The 25,278-nt window shown below is 35.1% G+C and overlaps 2 protein-coding genes across 2 annotated transcripts in view; one reads left to right on the top strand and one right to left on the bottom strand.

Annotated features, from left to right (window-relative positions):
* LOC109836046 overlaps positions 1-2,071 on the top strand; it is a 5,027-nt gene extending 2,956 nt beyond the window's left edge. The window contains exon 2 of the mRNA XM_020403973.1: positions 1,462-2,071. Coding sequence (XP_020259562.1) covers positions 1,462-1,884 — 423 coding nt within the window. The 3' untranslated portion in view covers positions 1,885-2,071. The remainder of the gene's footprint in view (positions 1-1,461) is intronic.
* On the bottom strand, positions 2,656-23,273 carry LOC109837827 (probable serine/threonine-protein kinase At4g35230). The gene is given in 9 exon segments (XM_020406195.1): positions 2,656-3,135; positions 3,534-3,647; positions 3,784-3,948; positions 5,261-5,449; positions 12,056-12,141; positions 20,313-20,418; positions 22,410-22,543; positions 23,161-23,245; positions 23,247-23,273. Coding segments are annotated over 9 exon segments (1,152 nt in total). The 5' UTR covers positions 23,265-23,273; the 3' UTR covers positions 2,656-2,880.

The following is a 25,278-nucleotide window of genomic DNA, read 5'->3' as shown; positions in this document are numbered from 1 at the left end:
TTGTTAAGGTTACGAGTTGGTTGTTAAACAAGCAAAAACTCGTAACCTTAACAATCAACCCGTATAACGTTAACACCAATCCGTAACCTTAACAAGCCTGTAACCTTAACAACCAACGCATATTCTTAACAACCAACCCGTTGTTAAGGTTACGAGTTGGTTGTTAAACAAGCAAAAACTCGTAACCTTAACAATCAACCCGTATAACGTTAACACCAATCCGTAACCTTAACAAGCCTGTAACCTTAACAACCAACGCATATTCTTAACAACCAACCCGTAACCTTAACAAGCAACCTGTATAACCTTAACAACCAATACGTAACCTTAACAACAAACGCGTAACATTAACAACCAAAATATAACCTTAACAACCAATGTAGGACATTCTAATGGGGGAGTAATTTTAACAAGCAACCGGTATATTTTTATTTGGGTTATTTTAAAGTTTTTTTGGTGGTAATAGTTTTAGCGTTGGTAATTAGTAACATGTCTGTACCCATCATCATGGCCATCATCATCAACTTTCTCCTCATGGGCGCTCATCTCTTTCGCCAAAACCTCATCAAAATCAATCTTTTTACTCTTCAACCCCCTCTTCTACTTGCTGTTGGCCTCCTTCGATTCAAGGGTCTCTTCAAAGGCATCGAGGATGAGGTGGATGACATGGCGGTTGGGTGAGGCATCCCAACGAGCCCAGAAGCTCTTGTAGCATCCAAAGCAGGAGCAACCAAGGTTAGGGGGCATGGTTGTAATTACTATCAATCTTGTCCTTCTTCTTCTTATTATTGTTCTTGGGTTGGGCGAGTCCTCCCGCACGCTCCCACGCTCCCATGAACAGGTTCTCCCACGCTCCCACGCTCCCATGAACAGGTCCTCCCGCCCGCTCCCACGCTCCCATGAAACCCAGCTCGCAGAGAATCATGAAGCATTAAAACCTCAGTCGATTGTTCCCGTCGGCTATGCAGGCGGGTGGAGAGGTGGGGGGGGAGGAGGGAGAGCAGAGGGATTGCAGGGTTAGAGAGAGAGAGAATGGGTATTATAGTCTTTCTCTGTGTGAAATTCATTGGGCTTTGTGTTTGGGGGCTCAGAGAACAAAAAATTTACTTTTGGGGGCAAAGCACCCGTTGAAAAAGTTGGCAGGAGGAGGGCGGCGGCGGGCGGGTGGAGAGGTGGGGGGGGAGGAGGGAGAGCAGAGGGATTGCAGGGTTAGAGAGAGAGAGAATGGGTATTATAGTCTTTCTCTGTGTGAAATTCATTGGGCTTTGTGTTTGGGGGCTCAGAGAACAAAAAATTTACTTTTGGGGGCAAAGCACCCGTTGAAAAAGTCTTGGGGGTGAGAAGCTTGTTTTCATTCGTTTTGGGGGCTGGAAGCATTTTTCCCTTGTAATAAAGTAAGCCTGTTGTATGTATCATATCTCTTCAGAAGGAAACTTTATAAAAAGTAACTAATATATGCAGGAGGACATAGTGTTATGCAAGATATATAGAAAAGCAACATCTCTAAAGGAGCTAGAGCAACGAGCAGCAATGGAAGAGGATGCAAGGGCTGCGCTTCTGCTGGGAATCAGCAGCACTGCATGCACTACAGATACTGTGTCATCTTCAGAATTCGATTGCAACTTTCAGAACTCGCATACTAGTTTTGATGTTGATGGGAATAATAATGATGAGCTAACACTAGTTAAGGAGGAGGAGGAGATCAAGAGAGGGGCGGAGACATCATCGTCGACGATAAATTCGTCGTTGGTTGCCAGATCGGTATACTTGCCAGAGCTTCAGGTACCGAGGACAGGAATGGAGTGGCAGGACACATTTTTGACACAGCTGAGGAGCCCGTGGCTGGAGCAGTGGTCTCCCTTGGCTAACTGGCTCAACTTCTGACTTGTGCGCTTTGGTAAATAATAAAATTTGTACATGAATGAGTAGTTTTTGGACCCTTGAGTTGTCAAAAAGAAAAGGAAAGTAAAAGTAATAATGTAGGAGAGAGGGTACTTTAGTTGTGCTTTAATGCAGCAATGAATTCAACAGGAAAAAAAAACAATTGTTTTATTTGAGTGCGAGTAATAATGTAAAGTGATGTTGAAGGTTTAGGACCAAATGAAAGCCCTTTTATTTTATTTTTAAAGCAAAAACAAGGGAGCACTTCGTCGTTGATTTATATACCAAATGAAGCCTCTCATATTGATATTTTTAAACATGAGAGACGCCACTAGACGCACAAGCAAGTACGACAAACAAATTTACGATCTTTACGTTTATAGAGAAGAAATAGAAACGAAGAAGAAAGAAAAGGAACAGAGGATATTTGTTTGAATTAGTCAAAAAACTTCATGTTGCAGGAGTTCTAGAAGTGAACTCTAGGCACGAAATCTAAGAAATCTCTATAGACTCAGCAATTCGTCCGAATATCTAAAGGAAAACAAAAAGTGAACTCTAATAAGACTCAAGCATGAACCTTCATGTACAATTCAAGAACTTTCGTTCTTAATTCAAGTCTCCCAAGCAGCAATCCTAAAAAGTCAGATAGAACTGCATTGAACCAAAAAAAAAAAAAAAAAAAAAAAAAAGAGGAAAAAAAAAAAAAAAAAAAAAAAAAAAAAACAGAGGGAAAACATAACTAAATTGCGCAACCACTAAACAAAGAAAAAGTACTTTATAAAAAGTCATGCTTATGTTATAATTTTCTATCCAACATTTACATCAGGGCAAACGAATTATACCAGCAATGGGCAACCCAAATGCATTGATGCAACCAAAGGCCTTTTCCCTATATTACATTTCACCAACAGGCCTACACGAACATTCCAACTGAACCAACCTCCCTCTGTCAACAAATAAACAACATGGACAAGATCCTGTTATAATTTACAGGACCACTTACGAAGCTTTCATTCCATTCTGCCTCTTCTTTTCTAGCCCTGCGGCTTCGTTAAGCATGTCAGCTGCATCATTGTGCATGTCGAGCTTGGCTAAGGCCACTGCCTGCATGTAGAATGCTGTGGGCCACTCAGGGTAGACACACTGAGCTTGCATCGCATCGCGGAGAGCAGCATCGGGTTGGTCGCTCATGAGATGACAAAGGCTTCTCCTTGCGTATACTGTAGGCGAGATCATCGTCCCTACGTCTAAGAACTGTGTTCACAAACGAGTGAAATTACAGAAGTTACGAATTCGGTTAATTTTCTTGTGAATCCTGTTCTCTTATACTATAACCTACACTGATAAGTTATATTCCCCATTTTGATTCAACATGCAAACACCCCTGACTCCATTCCTCCTGACATCAGATGTTTTCATTCTAAAATATTCTCCAGAGCTATGACCAAGCAAGGGTCATATGCCCGTCCACAGATTTTAGGTACCAGGTAGCATCTTGCTTAACAAAATAGGGAGGTTAACTACAGCAGTGGTAGTAATTTATGACTAAAGTACATCATAATATCAAGACTTGGTAAAAGAAGCCTACTTAAGTAGAGATGCATTGCTATCAACAGAGGCAAAAAACATGATAGTAAATATTATTTACATACCTGAGTATAGCAGTCAATTGCCGTCTTAAAATCCTTGTCTCGGAAGGCAAAATCCCCACGCTTCCTTGCATCCAACATGTCTCTCATTTGCTGTGTCCACTCCTGAAATGATAACTGAAAAATAAAAAGATGCCAATTCCAATTAGAACAAATAACATTTAGCATATAGACCAAAAGAAAATTGCAGGAATCATAGGAGGGAAAACATTTAGCAAGTAACAAAAAAAATGTATCTAGTATTCATTCATACCTCATTAGTTCCCTCATCATCTCTGTAGTGTGTCGTGACTAGAATTTGATGAATGGCTGTGAGGTCCATTCTGGAACAGGCTTCGCCCATAGGAGATAACGGGTGCTGAGGAGTAGCTGGAGCCTCTTCATGCTTAGAAATCCCCAACATCACATAAGATGGAACCTACAGGGCAATGTGTAATCATGTCATATTCCAAATGAAAGTTAAGACTGTATAAAGATGAGATGAATACATTGTTTTTTTAATTACATCTGACCACCTAAAGACTAAAGTCCTGTAGAAGTCTGAGAAACACCGTCTTACATTCTCTAGCACATCACTGCAAATAAGTACACATTTTTCTTTAACTCCACTTGATGTTTATGTTTTCTTCCATTTTCATATATTTATCCCCTTTAAGTTTCCCTAAAATATATCCAAAATCATGATTTGATCATAGGTTTCTATAAAAACGCTAAGGAAACCAAATTTTAGAATGAAAAATAAGCAACCAAGAAAGAACGGGCAAGATTGAGTTGACACAAGTCCTTGGTTTTAAATTTTAGTGAGATGTTGTGACGTATCACACATGCAAACACACCCAAACATATTAGACAGGTCAAGCTTACATAAAAGCTCTATGGTTAGCAAGAAAAGGGTCTTAATTTATGGTATGATATTTACAATTTTTATTTTCTTATTAATATCACTCTGAAGATTACTTTGATGTTGGAATAAGACGTGGAAAGGGATTTACATTAACTTCCATTATTATTGGATAATAATAATTTACCAGAAACCAATATTCTATATTATACATATGAACAAATTGTAACTAGATAGCCATCTATGATACACTGAATGATGGGAACCCAATTGCAATCTAAAATATATTATTATCCATTCTATCTGAGATTTATGCGTGCCAACTTGCAAATAGTTAAAAAGTTGTGATCATACATTTAAAACATAATGTAAAAGGTATGAATATAGATACTTAAAATGGAGATTAAAACATTCACCTAATTTTAACAACTGAGAAAAAAGGAAGGTTCTCTATGAAGGGTTAAAGATATGGCACAAGAGTTGATCTCTCTGACACGGTCACACGGAGAAAGGGTGTCGGACACTGACAAGTTTTCAAAATCCAAACACAAATATACAGGTATGTATGCAAGTATGCTCGTATAGATGTATATCTTTTTTATTCATATATGAAATATCTATTATTTTTCAAAATGATCTGTAAATTAATTAGCTCTGTCAAAATGGGATGAGATAGTCATTAAGCTAAATAGGAACACACACGTCATGTTTAAATGTGTTGGACACACCACTGCTTTGTAGGGAAGTATATATGTCTCAATAAAGAAGTGCATCAATTTCACAATTTCAAATGAAGTTTTTTTCAAAATAAACCTTATTTTAGCATGCTTACATGCTAAAAACTAAATGTTCATGCATTTATTTGCCAGAGCGATATCTCTAAACTAACCTCTAATTTTGTTTGTAATGGTTCCAGAGTTGCAACCAGGTCTTTTGTATTCGGACGTTCTCTAGGTTCATATTGCAAACACCGGGAAGCTAGATCCATCAGTGATGTTGCTTCTTCTGTTGAAAAATTCCCCTCCAAGTGTGAATCCATCAAAAGCAGAATGTTTTTTCCTCTTATCATATCAAGAGCCTGTTCACATAGAGTTCCATACAGTAAAGTGATGAATAAGAAAACGTTGCAGGAATAAAAATAAGACATATATTTCAGATGAAAAGAGTATGATCAGACCAAATTATCACTTTCATACCCTCACATATTGGTTTACAACAATTTGCATGAATACTATCCTGCTGTCATTTAGTCATACATGCCACTTCGCACGTATCAAAATTTATATTAACTAATACCTAAATATGATATCTAGACAGTCACTTGATGCAAAATCCATATAAAAAATATGACATCTAGACAATCACTCTATGAAAACGTGTTGCATGGCTAAACACGAACATGAGGCACTACTGGAATCAACCAAAGAAGGACAACTCTAAAGATGCTACAAACTTTGAATACCTAACCTAATCACCGAGCGGATACAAAATTTGAGTTTTTATATAAGCCATTACCATAGTATCTTCGATTTATAGAAAAGAGTATAGTACATGTATTGGCAACAGAGTACCCTATTTATCAGTTACATACACTAGCACATGAAAAAGCTAATTTCATAGTTTTATTTAATAGGTATATACTTGCACAGGAAGCAATATACCCTACGATATGCACTTAGCTAACTTCAATGATCCAACTTGCAACTTTTACAGGAGGCAGAGGTTTAGAATCATTATGAATACAAATAAATGGACATCCAAATTTGGTCACCACCAAAACATGCAGCATGCATCACATGGATGACCTTAAGCTAAGTTGCATGGAAACGAATATGAGTACCGGTATGGGTGTGGGATATTGCAAAATTGTAAAATGTAGGTAACAGGGACACAGGGGACATATATATATATAATGAGGTGGCACAATTCGCATATGAGGGGACATGGGGGACACACACACACACACATATATATATATATATATATAGAGAGAGAGAGCAAGACTCCTATCAACTTAAGTTGATGTCCACCTTATTGTAAATTGGAAACTAGTCTTTTTTGAACTAGACACCCAAATGACCCTTTTAAATCATAGTTTGAATTTGGGTATGGGCTAAAACGAACCTGTACCATGTCTAACAAGTTTCAAGAAATGGATGTGAAGTGAAGGATATATGTCCAAGAGCAAGAAGTGATTGGAAAGTGTTTTAAACTAAAACACTATAACATATATCATATAATTGACTACATATTTGAATAAATGTATGCATAGATCCAAGTCCATGAAGTTTGGGTAAGGATAAGTGTCGGATACGTGTCGGGTACGGATACGGCTTCATGATAGAAGTACCCGGATAAATAGACCTTAAGATTTTACATGGCACATGAAACAGATGACTATGAGCGGTGGCTGATTCAAAAAACTTTTTTGGGGGCCAGAAGACAAGTATCTATTTACCTAATAAAAAAAAAAAAATATATATATTATATATATATATATATATATATATATATGATAAAACCACATGAAAATGGGTGCTAAAATGCAAATGGTCTACAAGCTTATGTAGTGGTTAAAGGTAATTTTGAGGTCGACAGATGTGCAACTACCCCCCCCCCCCAAATACACACACATCCCCACATATCTATGAGCAGTGGCAATTCAAAAAACTTTCTTCGAGGGGCGGAAAGTATCTATTTACCTAGACTAAAAAAGTAAATAATATAAAACTACATGTAAATGGGCTACAAGTTTGTGTAGTGGTTAAAGGTAATTTTGAGATCTTCAGGTATGAGCATGTGCATCTGAAAATATTTAAATTGTAATTCATTGATGCCACAAGTACTTGTATACTGTGTAACTCCTGTAAACACATTAAGCGCACCACAAACATATGACATCATGGGAATTCACTAAAAGCAGCTCATAACCAAAGTGGACTTAATTATGAAAGTATTGCCCCAACTCCATTCACCCAGAAATTACTCAAACAAACTTCACTAACCCCTCCCCCCTAATAGGCTATGTTATCAGCCACCACACCACTGGTGCATCTATTCTCTATAAATTTCTGTGAGTGATATGCATTAGGCATATGGGTAAATGATATTATGAGCTTACTGGATTTGATCCAGTTACACCTAAAAAACTTGAGTGACCATTCTACTCTTATCGTTAATTACTTGACTAGTTCTCCGTCCCTTTCCAATAATTATTTTAATTATTTAATCTAAATTATAATTACTATGGGGTAAGCATACGTGATGCAGATAACAACACATTTAGTGGTTTGCTAAATGAATATAGTTACAGTTATACAAAGTAGTGCAATATAAATGTTATTGTTAAATTTATCACCATAAAGTACTTAAAAAGGAATTAAGATTAAATCTATCGAAATCAAGAGTAGTTCATTTCGTAGATATATACAAAAGAAAAGAAACACTTGGTTAGAGACTGGCTTAGTCCAATATGTAACTATCCTAAAAAGACAATAGTCACTCCCAAACAAGGTTGTTAGTCCCTAAGGTAGCCCAAGTAATTTTATTAGTCCCTAAAGTAGAATGAAAATTATCTCCTCTTTAGCCTATCACCAGGGAAATGAGTCCAAAAGTCTCATGTGATGGGGAAAATGTGAATAAAATAACCATGTAAACATAGATCGGAGAGAAGAATGTCTTTTTCTTGTAAAAAGCACATAAAATGAGTGATTCATAGACTTTCCTCCCTCCCCAAAATTAGCCATAAAACTCTTAACGCATCTCGTACACCCAAAAATAAATCAATAAAGTAAATGACTCATAATATATATGCAAATGACGTAAAAGGAAAATAAGTTAAAATAAATAGAACGAAACCAATTAACATAAAATAGACATCAAATCTAGAAAGATGTAAAAGAAGAGAAGAAAAGGTGAATTCTTCGGATCATATGTACAATACTACTCCATGTTAAATAAAAAATATTAAAAGTAAAAGAAAAGGACACACTATGATTAGGCATCTTATGTTGTGTTTGTTGACAGTCTCTTACTTGGAACCATTGATATTATTCACTGTGTTCTTCTCAACGTTCATAATAGATAAAGCTTTGAACTAGATCCTTCGAACTAGACTCTAACAAGCAATACACGTAATATATGCCTATAAAGTTGCATGCAGATTAGTGTATTTTTTTTGTTGTGCACATATCAAAATTTGCGCATAATTGTTGATTCTTATGTTTTGTTGACTTTTCAAGACAAAGATGATCCAAAGAAAACAAAAGGTGTCTACAAATACTTATTTTAGATGGCTCTTGGTAATCAAAAATATGATTTTTTTTAATCCATCATTCATATTTATGTTCATTTACTTATCTTACACATCTCATTAGATTTAGGTACTTTAGATACTCTTGTTATCACTCTTTTAAGGCATGCAGAAAAAGTAGATTCGTGTTCTAAAAAACAGTCTAGGCTCTCATTTAGGCATCGCCTAGGCCCAAACAGCACATAGGCTGCCCGCTTAATTCTTGCGTGCGCCTCGGCAAACATGGCCACTGAATTGGACTCGCCGCATCAAGAAAGGTGTTTTTTATAGCACAACGGGTGAAGAGAATGGATGAAGTTCAAATGGATCATATCTGAACTACTTCCAAATTCATCTCAAATAAAATGGTGAGGGAAGTATTTTGAAACTTTGCCAAAAAAAATGCCATTCCTCTCTATTGCCAGAAAATGACTATTCGCTGCCTAGGCGCCCGAGCGCTAGGTCTGACGAGCAGAAGCCCTTATCAATTTATACTACATTAGAGTAGATGTTTGTTGCGTCTTGGTGAACAATAAAAATAATCTCGCATTGATGGGTCTATTAGAATCAATATAGATGTCTCTGAAAAAAGACAAAAATATAAAAATCGTAATGATACCAAAGCAAATTTCTGTAACTTCTTAGGTTAGTCTTTACTAAGTTAATTGGTTTTAGTTCAGACAACTAAAAGATATAGTAAACTGCAAACAACTTTCATTCTTCCCTTACACTAGCTAAATTTTGCACTTTAAAAAAATTGTAGGTTTGTACTTTATATTCCTCATACAGACTTCACCATTTACTCATAATCATGTCTTGTCTTAAGTAAACAATGCTTTAGTCCGTTACCACTTGTAATAAGCAATCATAGAAGCTCGGTCAATACTTTTGTATATGTTTCTCAATTTCGAGCCCTAATCCTATATAACCTGCCACGTCTATTGATGATCCTTATTCTATTCATTTTCCATCATATGAAACATATGAATAACTAAGAAAATAAACCCAAAATGTGATAGCTAATTTGAACTTAAAAGATCACATAGAATTTTTCCAAACTTTTGGACAATACAATTTTTTTTTCTTTTACTTCCTCAAATAAGCCCTTAAAAACATTCTTTCAGCAATAAGATATGTTTTTAATTACAAGGATATAGTTTACAAATAAAAATATAAAAGTTTTTTTTCTCCGACTCAAAACATTAGATTATTGAGACCACCTATGTCTCAACTAGTATGATCATAGGATGGTTTTCTACTTGGCAATAATGCCTAATATGAAATTGTACACTAAGATTTGGGACAATAATTGAACTGTAGTCACCAACCATAATCTCCAAGTTTCCAACCTTCATATCAATCCTGCATCAAAAATGTCTAACTGAACCTTTATTGCAAATGCTTTATATTATCATAGGTTTTCCCACCTTCTTCTGTGCCTTATAGTTCAAGTCACTTTCTAACTTACACCTCCAAACACATGCAAACTCTCCTACTATATCAATCATTATTTGACTGACTATTACATCATGCATCCGAATAAAAAATGAGTTGTCTATGACAACTCAAATTTGGCTATATGATCAAGAAACAAATCAAGAAATAATTAGAGTTATTATTAGCTACCTTATACATACTCAAAATTTGCAAATTTTGGTATACTAATACAATGTAAATATTGTAATTGTTCTTACATAACTTCACTATGATGTATAGCAACATTCGAAGATTATGCAGCCGCTAACTAGCCTGATTACCACTGCAGGCTAAAAATGCTTAGGATGAGGTAAACCACTCCACTATGCGATCATCCGCATGATTGACCACTTTTTAGTTATCCGCCAATAGAGTTCATGGGGCGTTATTTCTTTTTTTTTTATTTTGGTAAACTCTTTAAGCCAAACGTGACCCGCTTAACCTTTTTTAAAGAAAAGTCCTGGCCCTAAACCCGATCTCTTCTCTCTCGATCTCTCCTATGAGTCTTCCAAAAATCGCTGCTTGCGAGTCATGGCGACATCTTCTCCGACCCTCACCTACCATCATGGATGCTTCCCGATTATCTCTGACATTCTTCGGCTCTCCATGAAGCTCCCATGCTCCACGAACCTCTCCGACAAAACCGTTTTCCCCAATAAAGTAGTCAATGATTTTTTTTTGAGTTCATGAACTTTTAATTTTAGTTTAAGTGATTAAGGTAATGACTTTTATTTTGACTACCGAGTTCATTTTGATATATGAATTGAACCTTGAAGTAGTGAACTAGTTATTGATTGTTCAATTGCATGTTTGTTGCTCGTCTTTTAGTATATTTTCTATTTTCATGAATTTTAAACATTTTAATATATGATAAATAATAAAAAATTTAAAAAAACATAATTTCACATAATCTGATTAATTGGCGCATAATTCGATTAATCGTTACTCGCTCATGCCTTTTTGAACATTAATGTATAGTATAAATAAGAGCCCTTACCCCTGACAAATAAAAGAAAAATGAGAGGAATCATTCCTCTTCCTTCCGACTTGTCCCTCAAAATATTACTTCTTCAAAAATTGACACTATGTAAACTCAAGTTATGTTTATAATTGTGTTACAACATATGAAAACTGAAAACCAGTATTAAAGTTATGCTCAACCTCGAGAATCTTTATTTAAGTAGGCATACGACAGTCGGGCAGCACAAGAGAGAATCTTTTCATTTGTTTCTGTTTTCTAATTGCATAAACATATCCTGATCTTTTATAAAAATAATAACAAGACAACACTTTAAAACAACTTTTACGTTGATTACACAAAGTGCTTTGCTTAAGTTTTAGAGAGATGTGGAAATTATTTAATGTTAAAACTATTAATTTCTGCAGCCTCTTAATAGTTAATGTTTGGGATAATTTGACCATGATTCTTACAATTTTATCATATACAACAAAAGATAAGACTTTCCATATGTTCTAAATTATGTTCAAGTATTCTCATCTTTATATTCACTAGCATAACTGCTATGTAATTCTCTTTATTGTTTGATTTTGAGTCCTTTATTCCCCAAATATTTTCAATATGACTTCAACAATACAAAACTTGACTTATGCAACCCGCCAATATGAGCCATGATACAGTGAATATGAATAAAATAACTACCTTTTACCATGAATACGTTAATGCAGAAAAATATAAAAATACTTCAAAAAGATTTTATACAAAACCTTATAGACCATCACCAGTGAAGAAAACAATGCTATATCAAAAACATGTTTATTAAAACAATAGTATCATCCACATCCTTTGTTACAAATCATGAACAACCACCCTCCGCTTGAATAAAATAAGAGTAAAAAAGAAAGGAAACAATAAAGAAAATAGCAAATATGAGAACAGGGCCGATAAGAATGACTTACATGAGTTGGAGGAATGTGTTTTCCACTAAGAAGATCCAACAGAACAGTACCGAAGCTAAATATCACACTTTCTGCAGTGACCCTTCCTGCATAAAAAGGATAGTAAACCATTACTGCTTTTTCTTTATTGCACTATATTCCAACTTTCTTGGAAACATAGCAAAAAGAGTGAACAGGTAAGAACATCACCAATTCAATGCTTCTCACAGTAATCCAAAAGAGAAACAAGAATCAAATACATAGCTTCAAAACAAAACAAAAGAGATGCCATGGGAAAAAATAACTAATATTGACATGAATAAGAGAGCTTTATCAAGGTCCCCACAAGCTCAATCATGTATCTATCCTATCTAATGTGTTTCTTGTGAAAGTCATGACAGAAGATGCCCAAAGCCAGACTAAATTGCCATAACAATAGCTGCAACCAGAGGTAAGACTATCGACTATCTGCCATATCATATGAAATTCTATCAGATCTTCCAACGTAAAGTAAGACTTTATTAACATCGGAATATCAAAAATAAGCTTCAAAAATCAGCATATGCTCTCTATTCACATGTCAGCATACCACACCTTAAGTAGGTAAGAAAAGTCTAATATTGATAATGATACCAAATGCATGAGTATTAAGTAATCAAAATTATGTAATAACTAATGTAACTAAATCCATATAAAATTTATATCTTATTTAAGTTAGGTAACCAAAGCATCATTGAAATGTAAAACAAACGAAACTAGTACGTAAAACAAACGAAACTAGTATTTTACAACTCATGATAATTAACCTCTTTTATATTTAGAGTAGAAAATGGAAATGCTTACTAGAACATAATAACTTTAGTCTTCAATAATCTCATGTATCATAGGTGTATGGATGACACAAATCCAGCTACTGTGTGTAAATTACACTGTCCAGCCTTTACATAAAGTTTCAAATAAAAAAAGGCTGAAAAAGAGGTGTTCTCATGTTTTTCAGAGGGAAACACTCTCGTAATTATGGCAAGTCAGCTACCTCGTGGTGTTGTGCTCCAAAAAATTTCAAGTCTTACCTTAAGGACCCCTTACTTCAACCATGATGTTATCGCTACTTTATTCCTATTCAGTAAGACCTTTAAGAAAATGTTTAACATATTATATATGATATTTAGGGTAGATCATCTTATTAAAATTGGTGCCAACCACATGTATTTATCACCTACACTTGACACCATGAACATGACCACACAAGTCCGTCCAGTCTTTCCTTTCAAAACTTACAAAGATGGTATAGATTAAGTTATGCAAATATTATTTTACTATTTATAGTTCTTCCTTATGAAACTACAAAAACAAATGCAAAAGTAGAAAAGCATGTATATTTGGATTATTTGGCCAATGGTAATCATTGTCACCATCTCCTTTTGACCATGCTTAATGAACAAAACTTTTGTATACAACCATGCAACTAAGGAGAAGCATGTTCTATAATCAGATATTCACATATTATCTCTAGGGCTAGGACTATTTAAGTAACTCATGGAACTATGGACCTGTATGTTGCTACTATAAAGTTATAATCATTTTCATGGAAAGCCAAAAGAAAACTGCAATTGACTACTTTTGTCCAACTAGTTTCTTCTGACAAGGCTTCATCTAGGTGATACAACTACCGAGTATTAGGGACAAGATAGCTACTTGCTGTCTTTTGTTAATTTGGATGAATAGATTATTAATATTTTAACTAAATTATTACCTTGAAGAAGTTTTTCTCTTTTATGTAATAAGTGGGTCATGATTGATATATCTGGTTCAGCTCGAGGGTAGTATCAGAATAGGAGTATATTAGGAAAGTTAGAATTTGTTTTACACTCACATTGGGAAATATTTAATTGTATCCAATTTGTTTTAATATTAGTAAAACTTGACTAATCCCTCTCTGGAATAAGTTGTTTTTCTATCATCATGGTCAGAAATAGAAGATCTAACATACTCAATCAAGAATGACATAACTTGGTCACAATAGATAAATTAGAAGGCCCGAATCAAACTTAAATTTTATGTTACAATTCCTAGTGTAAAACCAAATATGCTTCAAACTATTAATTGACATGTCATAGTCCCTTTCAAAGGAAATTCTTTCATTTTCAGGTTCTTAATTTTTTCCGGGCTCTGTCTTCCAAGTTCCAACCATCTCCAGTTATGTCCTTACCTTGCATTAAAAAATAAATAAATTTGAGCAGTCAACAAAAGTGATGTGTCAGAGGTGATGCATGAGTCAATGAAATAGAATGCAATGCACCATGGTGAATACTCAGGAGGTGAACACCCTAGTAGTACTTCCATCTAATCATGCTTAATTATGAAATTTGGCCACACCACCTAGAAACCCTTAGATCTAACAAATTATTATGTTGAATTTATCATTCACTACAGGCCTTACAATTATACATCTAAGAGATAATTATATAGTTTAGCCGTAAAGAGTAGAGATGAGAAGTGTTGGAACTGCTAAAACACTATGATCAGTGATGGATCCGAGAAAATTTTCTTAGACCATCTCCAACACAGCGGCATTTTGAGGCAAAAAGTGAAAATGCCGCTGCGTGGGAGCTCCAACCGAGCGGCAGTTTTTACCGCATTTTGGCGGCGATGAACAGCGCGACGCCATATTTGGCGTCACACTGTTCATCACTCCCATTACTGTTTTTTTTTATTTTTTTATTTTTCAATTTTTTTTATCTCATACTTTTATATATTTACAATTTGACCCCAATTGTTTCATTAAATATATAAAACACCCCCAATAATATTTAAATTTTATAATTTTACCCCAATTGTATATTTGGACAAAATAAATTATTTTTTAAAAATAAAAATAATGCTAAAATTTAAAAGACATTATTATTAATTATAATATTAAAATCTAGACATTATAAGTAAAGTCCCATGAAATATAAAGAACAATCCTAATACATAATTCAAATATAAATTACATATCTGAAATACATAACATATAAAAACTAACACACATAATATAAAAATTCATTAAAATAAAACATAAAATACAAACTAAACATGGTGACGTTACATAAGATGAACAAGCAACTCTCAATAATCTGGTAGATCGGGGCTAGAATGTCCAATATCATTGAAATAATTACCAAAATTAGAAGCAGACCCTTGTTCTTGTTAATTTCTTTTTTGTATTATTTTAATCTGTTGAGCTCGAACGTACTCACGCACGTTTGGATGAGCAATGGAATTCAAATCTTTCATTATAATTTTCCATTCATCTCTATCTTTTTTCATGGCTATCTTTTCTCGTTCAATATCAAATGCTACTTGCCTGTCCAAGCTCGTCTTGTCTAACCTGTCTATAAGTCGGTTGTTAGAGGTCTCGATGGAGTCCACTACACTTGACTCATGATCATCATTTTTCCTTTTCAATTTGATTTTTTTTACCCTAATAGGTCGTTCAGATGGAGTAAATGATGACAGTCCAGGAGATGTTGATATAGAAGATTCCGGAGTGGGATTATCTGATTGTGATGAGTCGAAGTTCACACTTTGGGATTGTCTTCGACCAACTTGTCTTGCTGTGGGGACATCATCTTTGAATTTTTCAAAATTTTTAACCATATTCCAGACATGATCAAATTTGAAACCTTTTTTGTACTTTGGTTCTTACATAAATAACATCTTTGCTCGAACTAACTGCAAATTATAGTGAACATCAAGTTATGTAATTCAACAATAATAATAAAATTCAAACGATAATTAATAGAATACTTACAATATCTTCATCTGAAGCACCACTTGGATTCAGATTCTCTACTTGTCTCAAACACGCATTCAATTTCCTTACTTCATTACTTATGATTTCCATTCGAGAACGAATTGATCGGCTCATACGCATCTCAAAATGCTGATCTCGAAGTTCATTGTATTTGTCCTCCACACGAGACCAAAATGCATCACGAGACTGGTTTCTACCGATAATAGGGTCTTGAGAAATATCCAAGAATACTTGACAAAGGAGCACATCTTCAGTAACCGTGTATCTAGTTGATCGAACAGACATTTTTTTGTAAAAAACGGTTGGTTTGGAGATCAGAAATACTTTGAAGAAATACTTCGAATTGGGTGGTTTGAAGTAGAATTCGTGAATGTTATTTATAGATAATCCAAAATTGTTTTTTTTGTTTGAATTTGAATTTGAATTTGAATTTGTCGGTGGTCAACATTTGAAATTAAATCATTTTGTACAAACTGATCAGCTTTACACATTGTCCAACGTTGTCGGTGGGAATCAATTTTTAAAATCAGTTCAGCTTTACACATTATCCAACGTATACACAGCTCAGCTTTCCTTGAATTGTGTGAAAGCTTTGTACGAGACATTATCCAACGTATACACAGCTCAGCTTTCCTTGAATTGTGTGAAAGCTTTGTACGAGTGGGAATCAATTTTTGAAATCAGGTCAGCTTTACACATTGTCTAACGTATACACAGCTCAGCTCTCCTTGAATTGTGTGAAAGCTTTGTACGAGTGGGAATCAATTTTTGAAATCAGGTCAGCTTTACACATTGTCTAACATATACACAGCTCAGCTTTCCTTAAATTGTGTGAAAGCTTTGTACGAGTGGGAATCATTTTTTGAAATCAGATCAGCTTTACACATTGTCCAACGTATACACAACTCAGTTTTCCTTGAATTGTGTGAAAGCTTTGTATGAGTGAGAATCATTTTCCCCAATCAGGTCAGTTTGACACATTGTCCAACGTATACACAGCTCAGCTTTCCTTGAATTGTGTGAAAGCTTTATACGAGTGAGAATCATTTTTTAAAATCAGCTCAGCTTTACACATTGTCCAACGTATACAGCTAAGCAAATTTGAATTTTGTGACAAATTGATAACAGCTGGAAAGCATTTCCTGAAATCAGCTCAACTTTACACATTATTCAATGTATACAGCTAAGCAAAGTTTTATAAATAGCATACTAGATTAGGTACATCCACACAATTACTCGTTGTTGTGTTAAAATTATTATTCTCCATTTCTGCATACTTCAGTCATTCTTTTCTTACTTTAAAAATGAATTTCGATGCTGGAGGTCCATCATACTTATCATCATCTTCATCTTCGGATGATGATAATTTTCTGTCCAATATCATTGCAGAGATTGATGAAACCGAAGAAGTAATTTGTGAGTACATAAACAACAACATGATCCTCGTTAACAATTTTCGTCAACAAAACTACCAACCGATCCATGGTGGTTCGATTCCCGGTCATGCAGTGATCAACCGCGATCGAAAAAGCGCGCATCAGAATTTGGTCATAGATTACTTTGTCGATAATCCACGTTTTGGAGAAGATATGTTTCGTCATCCATATCGGATGTCAAGAAGTTTGTTCCTTCGTATTGTTGATGCAGTGAAAGATCATGACTATTACTTCCAACAACGAAATGATGGACTTGGTAGAATGGGATTATCACCGTTACAGAAAGTAACAGCTGTTTTTCGCATGTTGGCATACGGTCTACCAGCTGATGCTACGGACGAATACGTTAAAATAGGTGAGTCAATAGCAATTAAAAGTATGACAAAATTTTATCGTGCTATGGTGGAAATATTCGCAGAGCGGTATCTACGAACACCTAACGCTAACGATATTGCTAGGCTACTCTATATTGGTAAAAAATGTGGTTTTCTAGGAATGTTAGGAAGTCTTGATTATATGCATTGGAAATGGAAAAATTATCCAACAGTATGGTCTGGGTAATACACAGGACGTAGTGGGTCACCAACTATTATCCTTAAAGTTGTGGCAGATTATGATCTTTGGATATGGCATGCATATTTTGGTATGCCAGACACCAATAATGATATCAATGTGTTGGAGTCATCTAATCTTTTCTCTAACCTAGCTCAACGTATTGTTCCTCCCGCTCACTATGTTATTCAAGAAAAAGAGTATAATATGGGTTATTATTTAGCTGATGGTATATATATCCAAAATGGGCTACTATTGGACAAACAATCCAACAGCCACAAGGTAGTAAGAAAAAATATTTTGCTATGAAACAGGAAGCATGTAGAAAAGATGTAGAATGTGCGTTCAGAGTTCTCCAATCACGATTTGTAATTGTGGCAGGATCAGCACGTTTTTGAAAAAAACATGTATTACATGACATAATGACTGCATGCATTATTATGCACAATATGATAATCGAGGATGAACGTGATCTTTATGCACCAATTCAAGAAGTGAGGGAAGCACCAACACCAGAAGTTGATATAGTAGCAGATGAAACTACAAGATTTACTCAATTTATTGCACGTTACGAAAAAATGAAGGATAAAGATGCCTATATTGCGCTTCGTAATACATTGATAGATCATCTATGGGAGGAATACACTAATTCAGATAGTTAAGTGCATACTAAATTTGTAATTTTTACATTGTTGTTAATGTTTAATTATTTTCTTATATTTTATTTTCTGTTGTGTTCTTGAATGTAATATTTTGGCAATATCAATAATAGGTATATAATATTTTAGCAATCAAGTTATTTTAATTAATAAAATAATATTTTATTGTTTTATTAGTTTAATTTTTTAAATAATAAATCATTTTGTTTGGAAAATATGTGAAAAAATAAAATTTGATATGTGGGGTTAATTGTTGAAATAGTTAAAAATATAGGGAATAAAAAATAATCATATAAAAATAGATAAAAAGAAAGATACTGAGAATATTCCTTTTTGGTGCAAAAAATGGTACAGTGGGTTGGAGATGAATTACTGTTAGATGTGACTTTTGCACCATTTTGGTGCAAAATTTGCACCATTTTGGTGCGATGGGTTGGAGATGCCCTTAGGAGGCAAACAACAAATATATCACTTAAAATAATAGTATAATATTATGAAACTGTAGTACTTTATGGGAATGCATTCGGTACACTACTTTATCAGCGTCATTGTATCATATTTTGCCTATTGTTTGAGTTTAGTATTTAGGCTTTTACTGTTCAAGGCCATTGACCTTGTTGTTTAAAAAGTTAAATGGGCTGCTAATTCAAATGGGTTAAATGCAATAGGCTATTGGTTATATAAGAGTTTGGGTGCAAATTGTTTAGATTTTAACTCCACCTCCCCACTTCCAGCGCGGGAACTATAGATATCCACCCCTGACTATGATGCTAAAGAAAGATCAAGAAGAAGCGCAGAGATTTCCCCAAACAATGAACTAATATCTTTATGTCCACAGCATATGCATATTATTTACATTATTGTGCAAATAAGATGCGTCAGTAGATACTCTACATTCAATTTATCACGTTTAGACTATGTTAACTAGGTATTTCTAAACTGAAGTCGTACCCCTACTCGACACATACCTGTACTCAAACTCCTGGGACACTCCTTGCATAAATGTTGACATTTATTCAGACATGTACTCAATTATACATAACATTTTAATTTAAAACACTTGTCATACAATTTTTGGATATATATCCTACACTTCACACCCACTTCTTAAAACTCATCGAACATAGGTCAGGTTCTGAGTTATGATTTTGAAAGGTCGTTTGGATGTCTAGTTTAAAAACTAGTGGTTTCCAATTCATAATCCACATAATAAAAGAAAGATAAAAATGTTATAGGAATTTTCATTCTCACCCTTGTTCTCATATAAATTATTAATTCCAATATACAATATACATAAGTATTTATATAACTGTGTCCCCTTACCGTGCCTTTTTCAAATTTGTCGTGTCTCATACACGTACCCATACCACCCGTGCAACATAGCTTTTAGATTATCCTTTCTAATAATTATATATTTCCAATAATTTTACTATACATCTAACCAACAGTCTCATGTCTCATGCACGTGTTTTACTAAACGACAGAACACTAGCGACAATTTGGACTGGAAAGTTATCCTTCATGTCTAAGGAAGAAAGCATGAGGGAGACTACTAAATGATGTAGACTACCTATATGTACTTGTTTATTAGGCTTGCCCTGAATTAAGGAAATTTTCTGCATCTTTCATGGGTTAAATGATCAAAATGTTAAAAAGCTTAATACCCTGTGTCGATCACCATAATCATTTTTTAATATACAAAAACTAAAAAGAGAAGCAGTATGCACAACAACAAGGTTTTGCACAACCTGCAGGTGTACCCTTCAATCTATTATTTAAATACTTCAGCAACATTAACAGTGAAATGATCATTCTCCTGTGTAATAAAAGTATACCATTTCTTAAATACTCTGGAGGTGTGTAAGCAAGATTTGTGCTATAGCTTTTCCCATCTCTGCTGTTTTTCATAAGACCAAAACATGAAAGACGTGGATCACCATCCTGCAAAAAAGACAAGCAGATATAGATTCAGAAATCTCAACCCTTACGGCATGGACCAGATATACTATCCAAAATATAATACACCTAATCTTATGTGACCAATAGTACAATAGATTTTATACAACAAAACAGAAGAGAATGGACAATTACTCGGAAGAACAATTTCTAAAGCCTTGTTTATTTATTTTATAGCCTAATCATTAAGAAAACCATGATGAGGTCAGGTACTAAAATCTCTTTATAGTTGGTACATTAAAGTGCAAATAGTAACTAGTATTAAAACATGTTTGATCTAGAGTGAAATTAATGGAAATAGTATCTTTATACAAGACCTGTTCCAAGAATCTGCCAGGACAATATGTTGCAAGCCTTCTTTTGATCTAAAGTGGAAATAATGGCCAGTCTCTTTGTAAGCCTTGGATATAAAGTGAAAATATAGTGATCTAAAGTGAAAATAGGAATTGGTACTAAAACCTGTAACATGAACTAATGTGGATAAAAGGGACAATATGTTCTATGCAAATGGCTTCAAAGATCATTTAATCAAACAAGATCACTAACAGAGCTTTTCTTTTAGTTAAGAACTCACTCTTTTTAGCGCAATGCAAAAACAATTTCCTATGGTGATTAAGATTATCTGTATTAGAAACATCTCTTCATCTGCATTACTGTGGGCTAATACCAAAATCAAATCTCTTACTGACCTTTAGTGTCTGTGCAGTGTGCATAAGTGAAATAGGAACTGGTAGCATAACTGTTCCAAACCTTTGCGGAAGAAAGTTAGAATTCTTCTCAATAAAGGGCTATAGAGAAAGCTCACTAAAGCTTGTTCACTGATAGACTTTATTCTCTGACAAGTACTTCACTCATTTTTTTGCGACAAGTCAACAATGATATCCTCAATGATGCCTAAAAGGTCCAACTTGGAATAAGATAAACCATTGAGCAATGAGAACGTGACTTCTGATTATGGACAAAACTAAATTCTATAGCAGTTGTCAACACAACAACTATGGACAGTAGTTTAATGGTGCTGTTGGTGTGTGCTTACAACTTTTAATAGAATATCTTTTCCAAATGCTCTTTTAATAGAATATCTTTTCCAAACGCTCATCTTGAGAGGATTTTATATAATTGTGAGGTATTGTAATTTCAAAACAAGTACTTATAAAAAACGATTAATGTTTAGTTCAAGGGAGGGAGTGAGGGAGTGGGGTGGGGGATGGGATTAATAAAATTTATTAGCAAAGAGAAAATTTAGTCAGAAACCAGATAGGATGAACAATAAATAGTGTGTGGAGAGAAAATGGGAGAAGATGGCTTAAGCAGTTGAGAGAAGCCAGAAGACTTGGCTCGTATGGAAAATGGTGAGTAGATTTCCTCAACTCTTCTGCAAGATGTCAATGGAAGAAAAAAAATATATTGCACGACCTTACAGTCCATCTTCAAATATCATAGGTGGAATAGCTAACAGAACTTATCAAATACAATCTGTTTGTAAACCTCTCTATAGCCAGCCAAATTCCTGGGATAACTGTAAACTTCATCAAAGCTTAACACTTTCAAAATCATCTGAACAAAACGTCTTCCAGAGGAACTCTTGTATAGTCTAGTATTGGGGTTTCATGGGAATGTCTTGCCCATGGGTTGCATGTGGGTTTGGTAATTAAAATTATTGACATCAGAATTACCCTCATGACAAAAAAATTAAGCTGGAAAGACAGGTAAAGGAGCACAAGTTGCTGAAATGAGGTTCATCCTTATGTGTCAGTACTTTTCAAGCCAATTAATCAAATCCACCTTCACTTGTGGGCTTTTGCACCTAGCAAGGTCTTCTCTAATCTGTATCTTTTCAATGATAAATGTTAAACAGTAGTGTAAATTCTATATAACCAATAACATGCAAGACAAAATAAGTGGAGGAAACAGGTTCTCAATATCAAGTGAACTCGGTAAGTTCTATTGCTTGAGGTGACTATAACACAATTTACCTCATCAAAGAGAACTCGATATGCATTTAGGTCATGATACAAAGGCCGTCCTTCAGCACTACAATAATCCAAGGCTTCAGCGATATAGTACGGCACCCTTAAACGCATAGCCCATTCAATCGTTTGATTTTCCCCTGTCCAAAAAGTTAGCAAAAAAATCAATAAACGAGCTGAATCAAGCAACATAAATAGCAGATATTTGCAGCAAGATGCAACATCTGCTTCGTGACATGTGCTATGAGTAGCCAATGCACATTTTAATTAATGCAGCAATGCATTGCCTGGTGACAATCATGGAAATTATGTCTCTTATAACAGACACCTGAAAAGTTTTTATAAATAAGAGTATGTTTTGATCAAGCAAAATCAAAGGGACAAAAAAACGGAGTTAATGACTCACACAAGCAAAGCAAAAAAGTTTCATCTTTGCAGCATCCGCTAGTAGGTAAACTAAGAATGGCTTGGAGTTATCATTACTAAAGTTGGCAAATATAATCAACAAGAACATTAAGGCACCAACAAGACATTAGGTAAAACAACACCATCATCAAAAAACAGCCACACAGACCAAAAGCCAAGAATCTTGCTCCTAAAAATAAGAAGTTCCCATTTCTAGACCAGCCTTAATTATGGTCCGTCAGCAAATGAACTCCAAAATTAGACCCATAAAGTCAAAACCACCCCCCACCTCCCAAAAGAAACCCAAAAAAAATAGAAAGAAATTCGTTAAAAAAAGAAAACGCGCACATACAGTGAAACAAATGCTTGCAAAGAGTGTCATTTGGCATGTACTCAGCAACAAGGAGCCTCTCGTCTCCATCACAACAGTACCCGATCCGTTCGCGCAGCGCTCATGTGGCTCAATTTCACAACTCCCCAAGCCCTCATCCTAAAAGCCCAATCAACCACAATATAAAATTTAAAGCAACAAAGCAACCAATTAAAAACAAACAAACAAACAAAACAACACAAACAAAACCAATAGAGAGAGCTTGCAGCAGGAAAAAGGAATCTCACAGCAGCGAACTGCTTAGGATCGGGACCAAGCCATCTTAGTGAACTTTTGACGGCGATCCACCCGACGATTCTGCAGGCGCGCCGCCTTTGTAAACGATATTGGGCGCTTTCTCGCCGCTCTCCGACACGATGTTCTCGCGGCTGGAAATCCGGCGGTGGCCGCCTCTCAGCTCCGCACAGGAAACTCCGAGAAAGCCGGCAACGTCGCGCGGCGACCTCTCCGGCTGGCGGGGGCGAGCTTCACAGGTCGCCTGGCCCTGCTGCTGAAGCGAGAGGACTGCGCCTCTGCTGGCTGCTGGCTGCTGCTGCGCTGATGGTTAGCGCTGCTCTGTCTTCTCTGCGATTGCGTCACCGCGCCCCGCAAGGACGAGCAGGAAACAGCTCGCGCCATCCTGCACTCTGCTGCCTTCCTTCTTGATTTGATAGTATTCTCTCTCCAGGAACTTGGCAGCTTTTATTTTATTTTTTATTATTCATTATTATGTCAAAGCAAAGCAAGGGGGGGGGGGGGAGTGGGGGGGGCGCTAGCCAGCGAAGCGGCTGTGGGCGTGTGGGAGCGAAAAAAGCAGAGATCTAATCGCTCTCTCTTCTTCTCTCGCTCTCCGGATTTGTACACACGAGCAGTGCGTACCGTAAAAACTACACTCTTTTGATATAATATATATATTATATATTATATATACTATATATATTAAGGAATAGCGGGGAAGAAACGAGCGTTACGGCGAAGACTGCCGGTCCACAAGTGAGACGTAACGCTAGTTAATAGAGCTACGTGACACGGCTTCTATGGATAATTACGGGGCTTTTTGTATGTTTGTAGGTCAAGCTCATGTCTTGTGCGAAATTTATATTATGAGTATTAAATTCTTTTTTCTTCTCCTTCGGTGAGGATTTAATTATAGTTTGAATATGTACAGATCAGTCTTATATGTTACTTATAAATGAGTTTATGGTACACTTATATTTGGTTCATCATAATTAATTTAAGTTAAGTGTTTTCTATATACTGAATCTGTAACTCTTTTTTTTTTATTAGTCTCCCCAATTGTTGAAATTATTATTTAATCACTTAAAATCTATTTAATCTTACCATGATAAGTTGTCAATTCTATTATGAAGAGTATATCATTACACTTATCGGTTTGACATGATCTATAAGTTATAAATTTCATCTTCCAACAACTCAAATTCCAACGAAAAAAGTATAGGAGGTATTTTTCATGAAAACAGGCACCCTCCAGCTTTTTTCTAAGGGCATCTCCAACCATACCCTCCAAATTTGGCCCTCCAAATTAGAATATTCTAGGAATATTCTAATTTGGAGGGTGAAATTTGGAGGGTTGCTCCAACCCACACTCTCTAAATGTTTTTCTTTTTATTTTTATTTTTGTCAAAAAAGCCATATAAATTAAATAATGTTTGATATAGTTTACGTTAATAATTTTATTGTTAATAATTTATTTGGGAAAAAAATTATAACATTATAAAGGTATCGATGAGAGCTTTAAAATGAACTCAATATTAATACTGCAATACAACATATTAAAAAAGAAGAAATTCTGAAATAACAGTGAAAGCATACATCAATAGAACAAGAAAGCAAATATTAACCTCTAATACAACATACCATAGGTCGCAAACATAAACCTCGAACATAAAATATGATAAGAGACAATTAAAATTCTGGCAGATCATTATCGTTATAACTACCGGTTCCATCCCGACCTCTCGAAGAACCACCATATTCATTTCTTCCTACAGAACCAGCTTCGTCCGCAAATTGAGAAAATCCTCCTTGATTTCCAGTGGGAAATTCATATTCGTACATTATGCTTGTATTTTTTTTATG

This window comes from Asparagus officinalis, chromosome 4 (assembly GCF_001876935.1).
Source record: "Asparagus officinalis chromosome 4, Aspof.V1, whole genome shotgun sequence".
Classification (NCBI taxonomy): domain Eukaryota; kingdom Viridiplantae; phylum Streptophyta; class Magnoliopsida; order Asparagales; family Asparagaceae; genus Asparagus; species Asparagus officinalis.
Note: the sequence above shows the minus strand (reverse complement) of the source record. Positions and strands in the feature narration are given on the sequence as shown.